This window comes from Mizuhopecten yessoensis, unplaced genomic scaffold (assembly GCF_002113885.1).
Source record: "Mizuhopecten yessoensis strain PY_sf001 unplaced genomic scaffold, ASM211388v2 scaffold8995, whole genome shotgun sequence".
NCBI classification, from domain to species: Eukaryota; Metazoa; Mollusca; class Bivalvia; order Pectinida; family Pectinidae; genus Mizuhopecten; species Mizuhopecten yessoensis.
In genome coordinates this window covers 525,750-546,898 of record NW_018407826.1, presented here as the reverse complement: position 1 = coordinate 546,898, position 21,149 = coordinate 525,750, and the positions used below count along the sequence as shown (strand labels likewise).

Sequence of the window (21,149 nt, the reverse complement as noted above, 5' to 3'; positions counted from 1 at the left end):
GCAAAATTTGTTATGGTTTATAATGGCAAATGATACTTTGAATATTACATGTTGATAACTTGATTGGAATTATAACCCTAAGTTGACAGTTTGATACTTTGTAAATTTTGAGCCATCCCTACCCCCAAGGGCTGTAGGGTGGGGCCCAATGGAGTCTGTGTGCTAAACTAAAATTTCTTCATTTTCCTTGTTTAGAATCAGAGGTGCTAGTTTTAAATACTTTTCAGTCTTAAATCTGCATGCTAGATATTGAATAAGGTGGTTTTTATTGTTTTTTGTCACTTTGAATAATATTTCTGTTCATGTTAAAAACAAAAATCAACTCTCTGTATAAATATATCAGGTGACCATTAAGGCCCATGGGCCTCTTGTTGTCTTACAAGTTATATGTGGTATCATGATCATCAATTCATCTGTGGGAATCTCATAGCTAGTGTGATGCTATAACGATTACATAATATCCCTTTATGTATGTTAGATATAGGAATGAATGCATTACGTTTTGGTTATGCCATGCATATTTTAAAATAATTTGAACTGTGAGAACTTTGCATAATTCTACAAAGCAGCTATTGTTAATAACATGTATATGCAACAAATATGTATGCAGTTTCTGTTGTGCAAATATGTGAATTGAAGGCGACATGCATAGGGGTCAGTCTTTCAGATTTGTACAAAGATTTAAATTGTACATGTATTGTGTGATGACTGAAGAATGTCACGAAACTGCCTAAAAACACTTATAGTATCCAATAGTACTGCTCATCAAGTTCTGATCAATAATACAACAGAAAATTTATTACATCTAGGTAAATTGTAATCAGCCATCATTCCACCTTAGGTAAGCCAGTACAATTAAACACATCCACTTCATTGGAACTCTTGTTTAGGTGTATCTACAACACATCCACTTCAGTGGAACTCTTGTTTAGGTGTATATACAACACATCAACTTCGGTGGAACTCTTGTTTAGGTGTATATACAACACATCGACTTCAGTGGAACTCTTGTTTAGGTGTATATACAACACATCGACTTCAGTGGAACTCTTGTTTAGGTGTATATACAGCACATCCACTTCAGTGGAACTCTTGTTTAGGTGTATATACAACACATTCACTTCAGTGGAACTCTTGTTTAGGTGTATATACAGCACATCCACTTCATTGGAACTATTGTTTAGGTGTATATACAGCACATCCACTTCAGTGGAACTCTTGTTTAGGTGTATATACAACACATCCACTTCATTGGAACTATTGTTTAGGTGTATATACAACACATCCACTTCATTGGAACTATTGTTTAGGTGTATATACAACCCATCCACTTCATTGGAACTATTGTTTAGGTGTATATACAACACATCCACTTCAATGGAACTCTTGTTTAGGTGTATATACAACACATCAACTTCAGTGGAACTCTTGTTTAGGTGTATATACAGCACATCCACTTCAGTGGAACTCTTGTTTAGGTGTATAAACAACACATCCACTTCATTGGAACTCTTGTTTAGGTGTATCTACAACACATCCACTTCAGTGGAACTCTTGTTTAGGTGTATATACAACCAGTGTAACAGGAGATGGAAAAATGCACGGCCAGACCGGGGTTTGAGCCCAGGACCCTCCAAACTCTAAATGGAAGCTATTTACTACCCAAGTTCAGGTATCTCCTTGCCAAGCATATATGCATCCACCCAATACTGGAAACAAGGGTTTGTCACAGGCACCACTGTAACAGGAGATGGTAAAATACATGCCAGACCGGGGTTTTAACCCGGGACCCTCTGAACTCTAGACAGAAGTTCTACCAATTGAGCTACCTGGTCGTCAACGATCGACCTAGTCCAGTTCTGCTACACCAGAAAAAATATCTTGATCATTTTGCTATTCATGGTAATCGCATTTTTTGTCAGAAATGAAAATACAAAAACACAAGTTTACAATTATTTAGGTTATCATGATATATTACCGAAAACATTGAACAGTTCATGCAATAAGCAATATCAAATTATTCATGTAATTAATAGAAGCTGAAGAAGCTTTACTAGGAGCTTACTGAGTGTAATAGTGTACTGAGTATAATAGTGTACTGATAGCGTACTGAGTGTAATAGTGTACTGAGTATAATAGTGTACTGATAACTTACTGAATGTAATAGTGTACTGAGTATAATAGTGTACTGGTAGCTTACTGAGTGTAATAGTGTACTGAGTATAATAGTGTACTGGTAGCTTACTGAGTGTAATAGTGTACTGAGTATAATAGTGTACTGATAGCTTACTGAGTGTAATAATGTACTGATAGCTTACTGAGTGTAATAGTGTACTGATAACTTACAGAGTTTAATAGTGTACTGAGTGTAATAGTGTACTGAGTGTCATAGTGTACTGAGTGTCATAGTGTACTGAGTGTAATAGTGTACTGATAGCTTACTGAGTGTAATAGTGTATTGATAGCTTACTGAGTGTAAAAGTGTACTGAGTGTCATAGTGTACTAAGAGTATTAGTGTACTGAGTGTAATAGTGTACTGAGTGTAATAGCGTACTGATAGCTTACTGTACATCTGTATGGTGCATTAAATTAATTAAAGCTCAGTGAATGCAAATTGATGAAAGACGATAACTGAAATTGTGTCTGTCAAAACGAAATCAATATGTGCTAAAATTAACCCTGTACAATGCATACCTGTTCACAATCAATAATAATAATGCTGTGTTTTTTACCTGTAGGTGGGTGTTTAGCTCCAGTAATCTTGAGCAACTGATCAAGAAAAGGATAGATGAAAGATTACAGACAGTGAAACCAGGATGTCTGGGTAAAGGATTCATATCAATACATATAGAGCTGTTTCTGTAAACTCTCAAGTATTATATAAGTAAAGCTTAGATAAGTTGTATATAAACCGGGATGTCTGGGTAAAGGATTCATATCAATACATATAGAACTGTACCTGTAAACTCTCAAGTATTATATAAGTAAAGCTTAGATAAGTTGTATATAAACCGGGATGTCTGGGTAAAGGATTCATATCAATTCATATCAGTGGCGGATCCAGAGACCTTTCTGGGGGGGGTTTCCAAATTTCCTGAGGGGGTTTCCATGTGGGGAAAACTTGAGGAAAATGGTGAAAATACATGATTTTTAAAGAAAATTCTCAGGGTGGGGGGGTTTCCTGAAGCCCAAAAAACCCTTCTGGATCCGCCACTGATATAGGGTGTAAGAGTTTGCAGACGTCTGTTTACATATACTCAGCCAGGACAAATGCATCCTTGTGCAAAACAGACGTCATTTCTTTATCACTACACACACTTGTGACAACGGTTCAGGGTGTTGCTTAAGCAGTGTAAATAAATGGTGATATTTTAGTCAATATAAAATTCATGCTGATGTTATATCTAATCATATTTGTGTGGAAATATCTATTGGGATGAGTTTTTGCTCGACGTCAAACCAAATATTGGTGGTTGAATAGATCTTAACCTAGAACTCCGAATATTAAAACGGGGACACTTTTATTTTTCTCTTCAAGTTGTGAAAAATGTTTAACGTGTTTTTGATAACATGAAGAATATTTTAATGAATAAATATAAAATGACATTAGTATAATGATATAATCTCATTGCGAGAACGAGACTTCTAGAAAAAGTGAAAACCACTGGTCTGCTTGATTCTTCCAGCTAAGCAAAGCACCCGTTAGACGGTCGGTCTTTCGGGTGGCGGGTGTTTCGAATGCCGGGTTAGTGAGAATCGNTCTCAAGTATTATATAAGTAAAGCTTTGATAAGTTGTATATAAACCGGGATGTATGGGTAAAGGATTCATATCAATACACATAGAACTATTCCTGTAAACTCTCAAGTATTATATAAGTACAGCTTAGATAAGTTGTATATAAACCAGGATGTCTGGGTAAAGGATTCATATCAATACATATAGAACTGTTCCTGTAAACTCTCAAGTATTATGTAAGTAAAGCTTAGATAAGTTGTATATAAACCGGAATGTCTGGGTAAAGGATTCATATCAATACATATAGAACTGTTCCTGTAAACTCTCAAGTATTATATAAGTACAGCTGTTATAATTATAAGTTGTATATAAACTGATGAAAAAATTGTCTAAGTCAATCTCCATGACATTATCAATCTCTCCTGTCCATAATCCCCCTATCCCCATAACAAAATATTAAAAACAAAATGTGTATGAAACATGATTTAATGACTTGTGTTTGTACATTTGTAATATGTATCTGATACCAGTTCCCTGCTGCAATAGTTTAAATACTAGCCCTTTCACCTCTTTAGAGGTTCATCGTGATGTCATCATTTTCTCTGTTGTGTTGTTGTCCGGTCAACGTGAATACACACATCCCCTGATTCACTTCTAAAGAGGTGAAAGTACCAGAGAATTGATATATTTGTTATGCAACTGAAACAAGAATTTCCTCTAAATTATGTACAACCTTTCATTCCTGTGATATTGACAATGAGGAGGTGTCATTCTACTCTTGTTTTAGTTTTACTTAACTTCATCTACTGTTTACTCTAGTACATCAGCCTCTTCTTATGCATAAATTGTATACATATTACAAATATATACAAACTCAATGGAATTACTAAGAAACTCTTTGTGTAATTTCTTTTATATTTAACCATCACAAGGACTTTGGATGTTTTTTTGTATAAATGTATATATGTATGTGTGTATGTCTATTGCAGATAAAATGGAATTATTATCATTCCAATTTGGTGATCAGACTCCGGCTGTTAAGTATGTGAGGGCATTTGAGTACTCAGAAGGAGTCCCCGGAGGTCATAAACCAGTGAGCTGGGTGAGCGTGCACTCCCCGCCCTGTGGCCTGGAGAAGATGTCTAACTACCAAGTCGTACTACAGGCGGAGGTGGATACGGTGTGTGAGGACTTCAAAATGGTGTTCAGGTCAACCATCGGCAAGGCAAGGTAGCTATATAGGAAACAATTAATATTGTATACATGTATATTGACAAGGTCAGGTATGATTCAAGGTCAGGTATGTTCTCAACAAATCAGAGTAATCATTGTCAAGGTCAGGTGCAGTGTCTCATAATCAATGTAATCAAGGTCAAGGCCATGTGCAGTATCATGTAACAAATATAACCAATGTCAAGGTCAGGTATTGTGCCATTCTGTGTAACCAGTGTCAAATTTAAATATAGAACTTGGGGGACAATTTGGTTTGATCAAGCAGCATTGTGGATGGCACCCTCCCTTTCTGCCAAGATGGATAGGGTTCAATTCCTGATCAGATGTGAAAAGGTGAAGGGTCGCCTGCCTGACCTCGTGGTATTCTCTGGGTACTCCTGTTTCCTCCCTTATGAAGACCCACTGCACACTTAATTACAGACCGAAAGAGTGATTAATATAGTTTGATAAACTTGTTATATAATTGTTATTAAACTAAGTTTATAGTAAAAAACCCATATCATTTAGTGCTGGCATGGTTTGTCTGATATTCACATATATTGGGAAGTCATGGCATGGTTTGTCTGATATTCACATATAGTGGGAAGTCACAAGTTTAGTGTTTGAGATAATGACTAATGTCTGCAAAAAATATTGTCAATCTAGTTAACCTCTACATGGATGTGTATCAGAGAGGTTAAAAAATAGGAAGTCAAAATTGTTTGTTAAGTTTTTTTGAAGTGTTCATATACAGTCTAGGCTTCAATACTACCAATTTTAATCTCCTGAATGTTAAAAGACTCTGGAGATGTCTAAAAAAACAGACATTTCAAGGTATGCAAGGTACTGCTATAAGTATATGAGTTGATAGTTTATGGATTTAAGTGTGAACTGATACATAATGTTATCTGTCGGCAAGGGCATGCATAATAATGGTGTCAAAGTCGGAGAAATGAAATTTGAACAGCTCAGGTAACTCCGAGGATTAAGTTGAACCCATTCATACCTGTAACATTGTTAGAGACGTGAATAACTCCCACTGTTACTATAATTACATACATGGTAGGAAGTCACATCGAGTATGCAGTCCAGCGTGTTAGTGCTGGCTATACATGTCACAGTATATCTTCAAAGCTTGGTTAGCTTCTGTCCAGTATGTTAGTGCTGGCTTTACCTGTGTACAGAATACCTCCATGTTAGTGCTGGCTTTACCTGGGTACAGAATACCTCCTTGTTAGTGCTGGCTTTACCTCTGTATAGAATACCTCCATGCTAGTGCCGGCTTTACCTGTGTACATAATCCCTCCATGTTAATGCTGGCTTTACCTGTGTAGAGAATACCTCCATGGTAGTGCTGGCTTTACCTGGGTACAGAATACCTCCTTGTTAGTGCTGGCTTTACCTGTGTACAGAATACCTCCATGGTAGTGCTGGCTTTACCTGTGTACAGAATACCTTCAAAGCTTGGTTAGCTACAGTCCAGTATGTTAGTGCTGGCTTTATCTGTGTACAGAATACCTCCAAAGCTTGGTTAGCTACAGTCCAGTATGTTAGAGCTAGCTTTACCTGTGTACAGAATACCTCCAAAGCTTGGTTAGCTACAGTCCAGCATGTTAGTGCTGGCTTTATCTGTACATATGATACCTCAAAAGCTTGGTTAGCTTCATTCCAGTATGCTAGTGCTGGCTTTACCTGTGTACAGAATACCTCCCTGTTAGTGCTGGCTTTACCTGTGTACAGAATACCTCCATGTTAATGCTGGCTTTACCTGTGTACAGAATACTTCCATGTTAGTGCTGGCTTTACCTGTGTACAGAATACCTCCTTGTTAGTGCTGGCTTTACCTGTGTACAGAATACCTCCATGTTAGTGCTGGCTTTACCTGTGTACAGAATACCTTGAAAGCATGGTTAGCTACAGTCCAGTATGTTAGTGCTGGCTTTATCTGTGTACAGAATACCTCCAAAGCTTGGTTAGCTACAGTCCAGTATGTTAGTGCTAGCTTTACCTGTGTACAGAATACCTCCAAAGCTTGGTTAGCTACAGTCCAGCATGTTAGTGCTGGCTTTATCTGTACATATGATACCTCAAAAGCTTGGTTAGCTTCAGTCCAGTATGTTAGGGCTGGCTTTACCTGTGTACAGAATACCTGAGTCATTCTTGATAACGAGTCACTCAGCAAACATGAGTCATGATACTCATTTACTCAGCTTACATGAGTCACTCAGCATATACCTGAGCCACTCGTGACACCCAGTCACTCAGCTTACCTGAGTCACTTGTGATACCACGTTATTCGGCATACTTAGGTCACTAGCTCAGCAGACTGTAGTCAATCATGATACCCAGTCGCTCTGCAGACTGGAGTCTCTTATGATACCCAGTCATTCATGATACTGAGTCACTCAGCATACCTTAGACTTTCATGACACTGAGTCATTCAGCATACCTTAGACTTTCATGACACTGAGTCACTCAGCATACCTTAGACATTAATGATACTGAGTCACTTGCATACCTTAGACTTTCATGACACTGAGTCACTCGCATACCTTAGTCATTCATGACACTTAGTCATTCAGCATATCTTAGACTTTCATGACACTGAGTCACTCAGCATACCTTAGTCATTCATGACCCTGTGTCACTCAGCATACCTTAGTCATTCATGATACCCAGTCGCTCTGCAGACTGGAGTCTCTTATGATACCCAGTCATTCATGATACTGAGTCACTCAGCATACCTTAGACTTTCATGACACTGAGTCATTCAGCATACCTTAGACTTTCATGACACTGAGTCACTCAGCATACCTTAGACATTCATGACACTGAGTCACTCAGCATTCATTAGACATTCATGACACTGAGTCACTCAGCATACCTGAGACATTCATGACACTGAGTCACTCAGCATACCTTAGTCATTCATGATACCCAGTCGCTCTGCAGACTGGAGTCTCTTATGATACCCAGTCATTCATGATACTGAGTCACTCAGCATACCTAAGTCATTCATGAAACTAAGTCACTCAGCATACCTGAGACATTCATGACACTGAGTCACTCAGCATACCTTAGACATTCATGATACTGAGTCACTCAGCATACCTAAGTCATTCATGAAGCTAAGTCACTCAGCATACCTAAGTCATTAATGAAACTTTATAAGTCACTCAGCATACCTTAGTCATTCATGACACTGAGTCACTCAGCATACCTTAGACATTCATGAGACATTCGTGATACCCTGAGTTACTGATCAGTGTACATAATTCCGACTAGTGAACAGTTCTCCTGTATAACTTTCTATACTAGGTACACATATTATACCATCAATGTTGCCTAATGTAGTTTCATGTTCATGTATTTATCTTAAGCGCATCAGATAACACCATCATAACTACATTGTATATTTTACCTTTATCAGTACCTATTAAACTCACTATATTGACCTCTGTAGATTGGTGTTTAGATATAAAGATGTCATTCTTCATGGATCTAGTGCAGTTTTCAGTATTGTTTGATATCATATCATGCTGTAGAATAATTCTGACACCAATATAAGTAATCCAGACATAAACTGCATTGTTTTAGTATCATAAAAGAAGCAACAGAAATTGGCATTTCAATTAAGTAAATTAATATTTGATAATCTTGATTTTGAAACCATTGAAAAATTATTGAAGGTAGTGTTTGTTTTCTTTAGTTGCTAATGACATTGCTGGATTCTTCAGTGAAAGTAAATACATATATGACACCCTTTTGTTTTCCAGAATGGGCCTTAGTTTTGACATGTCTGTTGAGAACCTCTTTATCAAGGGCAATCTCCAGGTCATCCTACATATGTCAATGGATGTACCGTTCCCTCACGTCACCAAGGCAACCATACTCTTCACTGAGCTGTAAGTAAACACAGACCAACAGGTCACATCTGGTTTCATGTTTATTCATAAATGTTGATTGAAAATGATTATCTCTAGTGTAAAAACAAATTGTGTATAAAATAGATATTTTGTGTTGTAAATATTTTCTATGAAAAAACGATCAATACAAATATATATATATAGACATGCAGTAAAATGTTAAGGTAAAATCATCTACTGTGATGTGGATATATTTGTTATGTACAGCTGTCTGATATGCATATATGCTGACATGATGAATTCATCTTGGCTAGACAATAAAAGTGCCAGTCTGAAATTTAGTGAAATCTTAAGCTGGATTAGTGGTTCTAGAAACTGCTAGCCCAATTGACTAGTAAACATTTGAAATTGCTTACCTTGTTCAATGATATTGGGTTACGGATATTTCACATGGACTAGTAAAAATGGGAAACAACTGCCTCAACTGACTAATGGTATTCAGAATTCATGTCTAGCCCTGTAACTTGAAGTACTTTAAAATCACACAGACAGAATGTTTATCCCATCACAGTATTGATATATTCAGTGTCTTATAATAGTATATACCTCTTCCAAGGTATGGGAGCTCCAGGGGAAAGGGTGGGTAATAAATAGAGGCCATTTTCTTCATTCGTCTAATTATCTATCTGTTCGTAGGTTAGCACTTTGGTTAACACATAATCTACCCCATAACCTCGTCTCAGGATTCCAATATGAAACTTTATCTATATACATGTCTGGATTAGATGGCAAATGCTCCATGATCTACGTGTATGTCTGAAATGTCAAGGTCGTGTCAAGGGATGATGTGGAATGATTGGTCCCTCTGTAACATGACAAGTTATGATAGGACTGAAGAGGGGTAAAAGGGTATAGCTTGTGAACCGTAGCTCAAGTTGTATTGATCTATTTGTTGTTCATGATCCATATGTATAATATAAATATTACATAAGCATTATTATATGTTTGTTTGTTTTGAATTGCAGCCCTGAGGTTTCATTCAGCGTAAATGTTTTAAAACATTTAAATATCATGCAAGTTCCGCTCATTAAATCCTGGCTACAAGCTAATGTGATGGAGGGCCTTACAAAAGGTAGTTTAATCCCTGACTTATAACTTATATTTCCCAGTGATAATTCCAATAACTTGACTTAGTCCCAAATTTGATAATTTGATAAATGACCCTGAATGTAGAGTCGGTGAAAAAGAATAAGGTCATGTATGACTTGATGCCAGGCATATTGGCTTTATTACAGGTAAGTACGGTAATACTGTACATCAAGTGTAGTTCAGGAATCAATATTTGATAATGATGTCTGATACTTTTCACTGCCTATGAAGATAGCATCAATATTAAATGTAGCAATATCAAAAAAACATTATGTATCTGTTTATATCACGCTCAATGAAATAGTTACAGACTTCATATCGTGTTAAATCTTATATGAATTTGATACGGATATTCAGATTAGAAATTGTCTAGGATGAATTTGATGTTCAATATGTTTCATATTTGTTTGAGAATTACATATTGCCCTTACAAGAACTTGTTTATTCTGTAAACTTTATTTTTTTGCATTCAATTTTAACCAAAATTGGTACTGCTCAGAGCTGTTAAAAAAACAAATATCTAGGATAAATCTTAATACTCAACATATTCAGTCACATTTATATTTATCTCACCTGGCATGAAGGGTGTATGGTGTATAGTGCACCATACATTGTCTTTCCAGCAGCAGCAAATGATTACTCTTAACCCTTAAGCTGTTACATTGATTTCTATGTAAACGGACACCACTGCTGAATTAATTATTGAAATTTAAATTAATTTACTTGATTTTTCAAATGTGCATAACTTGGAAAATATTTGTTATATGTGAAAAAAAGTTACATGAAAATTGTTCCTTGTTGTCTATAGTTTATATTAACGTTTTCAATTCTAAAGTTGCTTCAGTATTTATCTGTACAGGTGGTAATAAAGGTAAGAACATGTGAAACTTTTAATTAATCGGATTTAAGCAAGAGGAAGATCATTTTAAAATTATTTTCGTCCGCAAATGTGATTGGCAAATGATAACAGAGATTATAAACTTCATTTTTGACATAAGACGCTGTATATTTACACGGAGATTTTCAGGTAAAAAGGTCAGGTATTTCGTCAAGAATTGCATGTGATTTGCTACACGTTTCAGGTCGCCATTCAATAAATTGACCGTCACAGTCGGCATATAGACATATCTTAGCTACGGTCTAGTTTATGATTAAATCACCGATAAAAAGTTTGAAGAAATAAATCGGCTCAAAACGTATCCATGTCAATGTTCAATTCGGCCTCACCTGCAGACGACATGTGCGCCTCGGTCCACCGATATTTTCCTGTTTGAGTAGAGCACAAAGCCGTTTACTGGAAAGCTACATATTATGTAACACCGAAGTATTTCCACATCAACCATGCCAAACCCTTTAAAACCGATTTTATCATCGTAGGTGACGATGGAGAATAAATGTTTACCATCATATTCATTGCTTCAATCTACACGTCCGCCATTTTTATGACTTTTTTTTCGATATGAAATTCTCTCGCACACCTTTGGTTATTACTAGGGTACACTGCCGTGAATATCGAAAGTAATGACAAAACAACCAATCAGAAGCCCTCTACTCCCGCATTCGGTTTGGTATAGCAACAACCGACTTCACACTCCTGGCTACCGATCAAAGCCTACAGACCGAGAAACGACTATCGTCGTGCGTTAAGCACTGACGGCCCAACTTTTCAAAACGACTATTGTCGTGCGTAGCAGCCTAAGGGTTAAGCAAATTCTTCTGAATGACTAAAAGGCCTATGGAGATTGTGTTTGAAAAAGTAGAAAGATGGTATGAATGTGGGACCTTGACCCACTTAAAAGGTCACAGGGAGTCAAATATGTTTGAAGACATTTAAATCACTTCTTATGAATAATCAAGAGACCTAGTGTAAGGATATTTGGCCAGTAGCATTCTTAAGGTATAGAGCAAATTATATTTTGCAAAATATGGATTTTTTTTTTACTTTTTTGCTAGGACTATAATAACATGTACAGAGAATGAATGCTGACTAATGGTTTTGTGTATTTCAGCCCTTGTTGATCCTGGAGTGATCGACATTCCTATAGCCAAGACTGGTCCCATACAAATCATGAAGAAGTCTGACAAGCCAGATCCAATGGGTAGGCCAGAACTTTTCCACTGATCTTATTTTGTCATGTGGAATATATATGATATATCATTTGTTTATCCGTTTAAGATTACTTCCAGAAAAGAATAAGGGTAGATAGGCATTTATTTGTCTAAATGTGTTTTGTTCTGTGCTCCATCGTTACTTTGGAGCACAGATCCTGACTCTACCAGTGCTTTTCTGAATATGGGTACGTATATAAGCAGTAAAACTAAGAGAAAATAACTCTTAAGTAGATGCATTTGTTATTTGTCCTCATATCTTTTATTTTTGATTTTCCTTAAAAGATAACTGTATCAAAGAATTAAGGATTTTAACAGTATTTTTTTTTTAAAACAAAATGAATTACTGAAAAATGCAATAACTGGATATGTTAAATTCAGAACAAAATCAGTACATGTGTATGAAGATATCAATATTCAATTTATATCTTGCAGCTCAAGGTGTCCTTACTATTTTAATCAAAGGCATTCCCAAACCAACCCCTAAAAAAGCTCCAACAGGTAAGTGTATGTTCAGTGTTTATTTACACAGCATACCATATAACAGCCAGGAACTAATTCTAAATAGAATTTTTGCCAAAAAAGTTTCAGATTTCTTGAGAAGAAAATCAACTTTAGGTTATTGTTTTTACGTTTTTTTAAAATGAAAAATTGTTTTTAAGGATTGAATTTTGCTTTTGTCTATTTCATGGGGTGATGAGTTGGTCTTATGGCAAATATATGAACTACAAAGCGAATCCATGTTTAATTTGTCTAAGGCCAACTTGACTCATCACCCTATGAAATATATAATTCTATCCTCATGTTTCAATACAGCTTATTTGTTAAAACCTGGAACTTGAGAAAGTGTATCCTTAGTCAGTAGATATGCTGGAGCATATTTGATATTTATTGTCAAAGACCATTTGGGAAATAGATAATTCTGAATACAGTACTAGTATTTTTCCTAACTTCCTAATTGGTCTTAATGGCTTTTGTCAATTAAAAAAACAAAACAACACCAAAAACACTACAGGTGCAGTGAATAAATACTGATGTGAAATTTAACAAATTCATACCCACAATCAATGTAAATCTTGTCGATTTCTCGGCAAATGAAACAGACAACATTAAGTAGTTTCATTGCACGAGTCCATTTTGAGTAGATTGACTTAAGTCACATTTTAATATTTTAATTGTTCAAAACAGGGCCAGAAGAGGTGCGTTATACAATGGTAAAAGTTGGAGCAAAGAAGCGCCAGACTTATGACGTCATGGCAACTGAGGAGTGGGAGGACATTTGCTCCATGTTGGTCTACTCTCTAACCAAAGACAAGGTACTTGTTTCAGTCTGAATACAAAAGTTAATCTACTCTCTAACAAAAGACATAAAACCTGTAGTAGCCTGAAAACAGTAGCTAGTCTACTTTCTAACCAAAGACAATGTAGAATGTACAATGTACGTGTATTACTCTGAATACAATAGCTAGTCTACTCTCTAACCAAAGACAAGGGACTATTTATCTATCGGTCTGAATAAAATTGCTAGTCTACTCTCTAACCAAAGACAATGTACTTGTATTATTCTGAATATAATAGATAGTCTACTCTCTAACCAAAAACAAGGAACTGGTATAAGTCTGTGTACAGTAGCTTGTCTACTCTTTAACCATAAACAAACACAAGAAACATGTATTAGTCTGAATACAATAGCTATCCTACTCTCAAACCCAATGCTAGGTACTGGCATTTGTTCGAGTACCGAAGCTAGTCTACTCTTAAACAAAAACAATGTAGTATTAGTCTGAATACATTAGCTAGTCTACTCTTTGATCAAAGGCAAGGGACTATTTATCTATCAATCTGAGTAAAGATTGCTAGTCTAGTCTCTAATTAACTAAAGACAATGTACTAACATCAGTCTTGAGTACAGTAGCAAGTCTACTCTTTAACCAAAGACAAACATACAGTTTCAAAAGATTAATTTGATTATTGTTGCAATTTGTTGAAAAGGAAATGGTCATGGAAAATTATCTAATTTTATGATAATGTATTTTGTGATTTTGTTTAAAGGTTCATCAACAGTAGCTCAGGACCCATTTCCGACGTAAAATTTACTGCAGTAGTTCCCACACTGTGAATAACATTAAATTTTGCGTTATGATTTCAGATTGTCGTAAAGAACAAATGTCGCCGTTTACTTACCAATATAACCTTGGATTACCATGAGATTCTGTTGAATTCTTTGCCTTTAGAAATGGAGAAAAAGTAAGAAATAATGAATGTTAAATTTTGTTTCATATCAATAATTAAATATACATATAATATATGTGAAATCTGTCAAATCTACATATAACATGGATATCCTATACTGAGATAAGTAAATATGCTAGTGTAATGTTATAGATCTATTAAACAGAAGAAATAAAGATAAAATGTTGTGTAACTGCATTGCCATATTAACTTAACCTGGAATAAGATACTCCATACTGTGTATAAATGATGTAATATAGAATGATTCATTATTTTTACAGTATTTCTACAACCCTAACCAACAAAGATGGCAGCAAACACGAGTTGAAGTTACAGTACACCCCACTTACCTATATAGACTTGGATATAACATCTTCTGACCCCCCTCAGCTAGACTCCCCTGAGTGTAAGTATGTGATTTGTCAACTCCTCCCCTTCCTCCAGCTAGACTCCTGTGAGACTTATTACTTGACCCCTCCTGACCCCTGAACTAGACTCTCTTGAGTGTAATGTATATGATCTGTGAACCCCCCTCAGCTAGATTCCCTTGAGAGTAAATAACTTGAACTCTTCTCACCCCTTTAACTAGATTCTGCTGAGATAAGTATGTGACCTATCAATCCCCTCCCCAAACTTGACTCTACTGAGTGTAAGTGTGAGTCAGTCGACCCATCCTACATCTCGCCTCCCTCAGTTAGACTTCCTGTGAGACGAATTACTTGACCTCTACTGACCCCCTTCAACTAGATTCTCATGAATGTATATGACCTGTCAACCCCTCCCTCAGCTAGACTTCCATGAGAATAAATTACTTGACCTCTTCTGACCCCTTCAACTAGACTCTACTGATGAGTGTATGTTACCCGTCAAACCGGCCATATACCGGTAGTGGGTCTTCATTAGTATGTTTTAACCTCTGACCTCTGCCTTTCAGCCGGATTCTAAGCATTTGAATTAGTTGATATTAACATGTACACCAATCCTTCTCAATTGTAGTGGCTGGGGTGATGTTTGTGAGTGTTCACAGTGCAGCTGGAGTGGTCGCCGCGGACAAAAGTGGTACATCAGACCCGTATTGTGTGGTGTTTTGTGACAGGCGTCGGGTACGTTGCTGTTTGAGTAATTAATACGTCTTTTCAAATTCAGTGGAACCTTCATATACTTCTATTTTCATTTTTAACTCACCTGGCCGAAGGGCCAAGTGGGCGGCGTCAGTCGTCCGTCCGTCGTCAACATTTTGCTTTTAACAACTTCTACTCAGTAACCTAAAGGACTAGGGTGATGATATTTGGCCAGAAGCATGCTGGGATGAAGGGCTACCAAGTTTGTTCAAATAAATGACCTTCATCCATTTTCAAGGTCACAGGAGTCAAATATGTTAAATTCTTTAAACAACTTCTTCTGAATAACCAAGAGGCATAGGGTGATGATATTTGGCCAGTAACATGCTGGGATGAAGGTCTACCAATTTTGTTCAAATAAACGACCTTGATTTATATTCAAGGTCACATGGGTCAAATATGTTTAATACCTTTCAACATCTTCTTCTGAATAACCAAGAGGCCTAGGGTGATGATATTTGGCCAGTAGCATGCTGGGATGAAGGGCTACCAAGTTTGTTCAAATGAATGACCTTGACCAATTTTCAAGGTCACAGGGGTCAAATGTCTTAAAATCTTCAAACAACTTCTTCTCAATAACCAAAAGGCCCAGGGTAGTGATATTTGGCCTGTAGCAATCAGAGCTACCAAATTTGTTCAAATGAATGACCTTGACCCACTTTCAACCTAATGTCATTGTTTGACATTCCAGGTCACACTGATATTAGGCCTGTAGCTGTATTTTAGTCCACTTTTAAGATTACAAATGTGAGATTAATACCAGGTGAGCTATGCAGGCCCATTGGGCCTCTTGTTCTGTATAACTATTGTCATTACTATGAAGTAAAACAAGCTAAAATCAAACTTATCCAGTCCAGATTTTTTTTTAAAGATAATGAAGTGTTCAACTTTAGGATTATAGTTAGGGGCAAATAACTCGTTCAGCATATTCTGCTCAACTGATTTTTTTTTTTACAAAATCCTAAGTGTTTATAAAAATGTACGAGTTCAATTCAACAACATGTACCTTCCTTTTGTTATCAACTTTTGTCTATAGAAAATGATACATTTTCTGAAGTAATCCTATTAAATGGATTAATATGTAATATGTGTTACATGTGTACTAGTATATTTATATGTGACGGTTAACAATTCTGTATTACACATCTAATTGGAACAGGTAATGACCACACCGTACATTCCCCGTACGAGAAACCCTCACTGGGAGAAGTCAGTGGAATTCTTCACTGGCGATTATACAAAGGTATACAGATCACACTTCTATGTGGCTTGATTTATTTAACAGTAGTTTTCTGTGTTGTTAAAGTTAATGTTTAGCTCAAGGGCCAAGTCAGCTTATGTTAATTTTTGTTATAAATTGTATTTGATGGATATCCTTTGTGATCAAGGTCACTGTTACTTTAGATGGAATAGAGGCGATACACACATGTTCTGTCAAACATCAATCGTAATGCCTTTTCAGTCTTGTCAGTGTTCATTTTGATGGTAAGTGGTGTAAGTATTTTGTGGAAATCCCACGTTAAAAAACTGAAATCCATGGCAGCCACAATTTAACAGTTCTGATTGGCTGAAACCTACACAGGTATATGGATACAATTTTGTTCAAAATTTGTGGTAATTGCCATTGGTCTTTTCTGATAACATGTGTGTAACTCCTTATTACCTGTATTCTGAAATCAGAAAATGATATGGATGTACAATTTTGTTTACACTTGGTTGTAATTGGACTTTTCTGATAATTTGTGTAACTCCTTAGAGTAAATATTCAAAAACTGTTATTATTCAATTCCTGCCTGCTCTCAGCTTGTATTTATTTTGTCTTTTTTATATATATTCATTTTCCATATAATGTAAGTGCTCAAAATGACCAGATGAGCTATTCAGGCCTTTAGGCTTTCAGTTTATAAGGCTATAGTGTTTTCATCAGTTACGATTGGCTGTCAAATACGTTGATATTTCCCAGTAATTCCATGAATTTATGTGTTTACAGATGAATCTATCATTTTACGTTTTTGACTGGGATGGCAGTAGTACCATTGATGACGACTTTTTGGGATCCGCCCACCTGTCACTCAAAGAGGTAAAATCTCTTATTCATGTGGAAACCTAAAGCAAGTTTTGAATTATAACATTTCAGATCAATACAGATTTGTCAGATACTTGGATTGTTTGAGTTTAAAACAAATATTTCAATGGTACAAGTACAGGACTACGTAATCCAAACGAAATGCATCACACTTTCCCCGACTGTAGATGTGTAGAGGTGTTGGATTGGATAACGTTGTTTCAGGGATCCTATTCTGGTGACTGTTCGTTGAGTGTCATACTAATTGGCTAGAGAGAAAGGTCGCCAGAGCAAGATTGATATACGGTGGTATAAGATCTTACACGGTAAAATAATTATTGTATAGAAACAGACCGAAGGTTTTTAATTAGGGCCCCGTATTGGAGATACGGGTGCCCTATAGTAATCACTCTGTCTGTCTGTCTGTCCGTCCGTCCACAAATTTTGTTCCTGGCTGTTAACTTTGGCATTTATTGACCGATGTACATGAACCTTGGTCAAAATGTTCAGGTCACAAAAATGCACATTGAGGTAAAAAGTCAAGGCCAAAGGTCAAGGTCATTAGATTCAAAGGCCAAGGTCAAATTTTACATCTTTTCACTGATGAACATTTTGTTATGACATGATGAAGCAAAATTGATCAGAATTAAACAAGGAGTCAACTGACATAAGGTCAATGTCATTGGGTCAGGGGTCAAGGTCAAATTTTGTATCTTTTCACTGGTGAACCAATTTGCTATGACATTATGGAGCTAAGTTGTTGGGAATTAAACAAAAAACATACTGAGGTAAAAAGTCGATGTCAAAGGTCAAGGTCATTAGATTCAAAGGTCAAGGTCATTAGATTCAAAGGCCAAGGTCAAATTTTGCATTCACTGATGAACATTTTGTTATGACATGATGAAGCAAAATTGATCAGAATAAAACAAGGAGTCAACTGACTAAAGGTCAAGGTCATTGGGTCAAAGGTCAAGGTTAAATTTTGTATTTTTTTACTGGTGAACATTTCGCTATGACACTTTGAAGCAATGTAGCTCAGAATTAAACAAGGAGTCAATTGACCAAAGGTCAAGGTCACTGTGTCAAAGGTGAAGGTTAAATTTTGTACCTTTTCTCTGATGAACATTTTATTATGACACTATGAAGCAATGTTGTTCAGAACTTAACACTGAGTCAACTGACCTTAGGTCCAGGTTATGGGGTCCAAAGGGTCAAGGTCAAGTTTTGTATTTTTCACTGATGAACATTTTGTTATGATATTAAGAAGCAAGAATAAAAGAATAAGTCAACTGACCAAAGATCAGGGTCACTGGGTTAATGGTCAAGGTCATTTGGATCCAAAGGTCAAAGGCAAAGTGGATCTCTGACTTTGACCCTGGTTCATGATGGAGGAGGTATAAAAGGTGAAATAAAACAAATCAAAGCTAACAAATGAGTATTGCACAGGTATTTACATTTCTGTTAGCCCAGCAAATATAGAGGTGGAAGGAAACAAGACTCACATCATAGTACATGAAAAATGTATATTTTGCTTCCTTGTGATTCTTTTTGAAGTCCAAATATCAAACGTAAAGCTCAGCTTTATGGGCAGATTGCTTCTTGATGGTTATGGGGGTTATATTGCCTAAAGACGGGGCCCTTACTGACCTGTCAGTGTTCTAGTTCTAGTTAGATTTGTACAGAAACAACAACATCAACAAGATATTTTCAGGTTAAAAGAATAATTGTGATTCATTACCAGTACATATTGTGGAGTTTTGTTAATGGAAATAAGACATAGATTATTTTCAGATATCTAATAACAGACAATTACGTTGATAACAAAACAATATATTAGCCATACCCTTGCGTGTAGTTGTAGTATACTTGTAGTGTATCCATGTTGTTGATTGTACTTACAGGGTGAGAGTGGGTTCCTGAAAAAGGGTATCACCCTTGGCTACAACAAGCGGTCAGAAGGTTACGTTACAGACTCTGCCTTCGGAGAGATCACTGTGTCCGTCGTGTTCCGACCGATCTCCTCTGTCGCAAAATCAGGTGGGTAAACTTGCATTTTATGTGGTTGCGTGTTTTAGACACATGGCAGAAACTGCTTCAAGCAACATTATTCAGCAAAGAAGTGAAGGAAAGTTAAACATGTATACACCTTGTGTCATGTTATGTTGATTATTAGTAAGGGGAGGGGAATCAAATGTTACCCACATCTGTCCCATCCCCATTCAGTGTTATCTTTAATTAAATTTCTGAAACGGATTTTGATCAAACTTTACCCAACTCTTTGCATATACCTTGGATAATTTTAAATGTCAAGGTTCCAAGTTCAAGATCACCATTACTATTTACAGAAAATTGTCAATGAAACTAATTTGCAAGGGTGCCAGGAGCACTCTTGTTGTACAGATATTTTCAAATTATCAAGTATTATCATATTTCATAATTTTGTATCAATTTTCTTTCAGATTAATAAGGTTGGTAATATATTAATTATAAAGATGTTTAGAAAACTAAACAATATAATATCATTATGATATGTATACCCCAATAAACGAAGTTTGGTTGGGATAATAGTTTGGTGGGGAACATTTGTATTTAGGAATCACCCTGTCTGTCTTTCTGTCCATGATCCTTGTTAGCACAACTACTCCTTAACCATGTTTTGGAATTTTTGTAACTTTACAATGTGAAATACGTTGTATATATGTAGATGTGCAGAAAGGAATTTACGATTCAACTACTTTTTCCTGGAGTTATGGCCCTTGAAATCTTGTGAGCACAAAATCTTGTGAGCACAACTCCTTCTTCACATTTTGTTTGATTTTTTTGTAACTTGACAAAGTAAAAGAAAGGAATTTGAGATACATTTTTTTCCGCTGGAACTATGGTCCTTGAAAATATAAAAAAAAAATGCTCTAGAATCTTTGTGAGCGCAAGCAGGAGCTATATCTTTGTGAGCTTGCTCACATTTTCTCTAGTTAAGATAACTTTGCATTTGATAGCAAATATTTATAACAAAGCACTTTTAGCAAAATAATCACACAATACCTTTTTGGTTTTCAATCAGGATAGTAATATTGCCCACGAAACAATTCTCAGGCAGATGCCTACTTGAAATATTTGCATGAGACTGGATCTATGGAGGTAACCATGGTAACAGTTCCTAGAACTAATATTTGTTAATTGTTATGTTACAGTGGAAATGATAGCATCATATTGTTTGTTGTTTATATGTTGTATTGGCATGAGAATGGGTTAATTCCCAATCCTATCTAGGATGGAACTATAATAAATCACCTATAATGGTATTCATGTACCTGTATTACACTATAGTTTAATTGTACATAACTATTTACTTAAGCTGGAAATAAATGCAGTAAAATTAAGATACAGACATTTCATTATTTCAAATAAGATTATCAGGCTTACCCTTTGATTTATCTAGATGACCCGTTTATATCACTTACCTGTTGTCTTCTATCCCATGAAAGGTGTAATTGCTATGCTTTAAGGATTGGTAAAGTTTTCCAAAAAAGCCACTCACCCATGTGATTGTTTAAATCTACTTGGGGCGAATGAATCATGTTAACAAACCATATTGACTCTGAATCAAAATATGACTTCATGACAAGACTAGAATAGTTAATGTTGTAGTGGTCACCC

The 21,149-nt window shown here is 36.1% G+C and overlaps 1 protein-coding gene across 4 annotated transcripts in view; it reads left to right on the top strand.

The window, feature by feature from the left end:
• The window catches only part of LOC110457042 (extended synaptotagmin-1-like), a 56,973-nt gene that overhangs the window by 8,711 nt on the left and 27,113 nt on the right, over positions 1–21,149 (top strand). For 3 of the 4 annotated variants that reach the window (XM_021508136.1, XM_021508137.1, XM_021508138.1), the window contains exons 2-14: positions 2,740–2,825; positions 4,728–4,968; positions 8,727–8,855; positions 9,842–9,948; positions 11,975–12,064; positions 12,510–12,575; positions 13,263–13,390; positions 14,224–14,321; positions 14,588–14,712; positions 15,303–15,409; positions 16,587–16,670; positions 17,418–17,507; positions 19,394–19,529. In XM_021508136.1, coding sequence (XP_021363811.1) covers positions 2,740–2,825; positions 4,728–4,968; positions 8,727–8,855; positions 9,842–9,948; positions 11,975–12,064; positions 12,510–12,575; positions 13,263–13,390; positions 14,224–14,321; positions 14,588–14,712; positions 15,303–15,409; positions 16,587–16,670; positions 17,418–17,507; positions 19,394–19,529 — 1,487 coding nt within the window. Of the gene's footprint in view, positions 1–2,739; positions 2,826–2,915; positions 2,926–4,727; positions 4,969–8,726; positions 8,856–9,841; positions 9,949–11,974; positions 12,065–12,509; positions 12,576–13,262; positions 13,391–14,223; positions 14,322–14,587; positions 14,713–15,302; positions 15,410–16,586; positions 16,671–17,417; positions 17,508–19,393; positions 19,530–21,149 lie in introns of those variants that run through there. The other variant, XM_021508139.1, reaches the window with a different exon arrangement.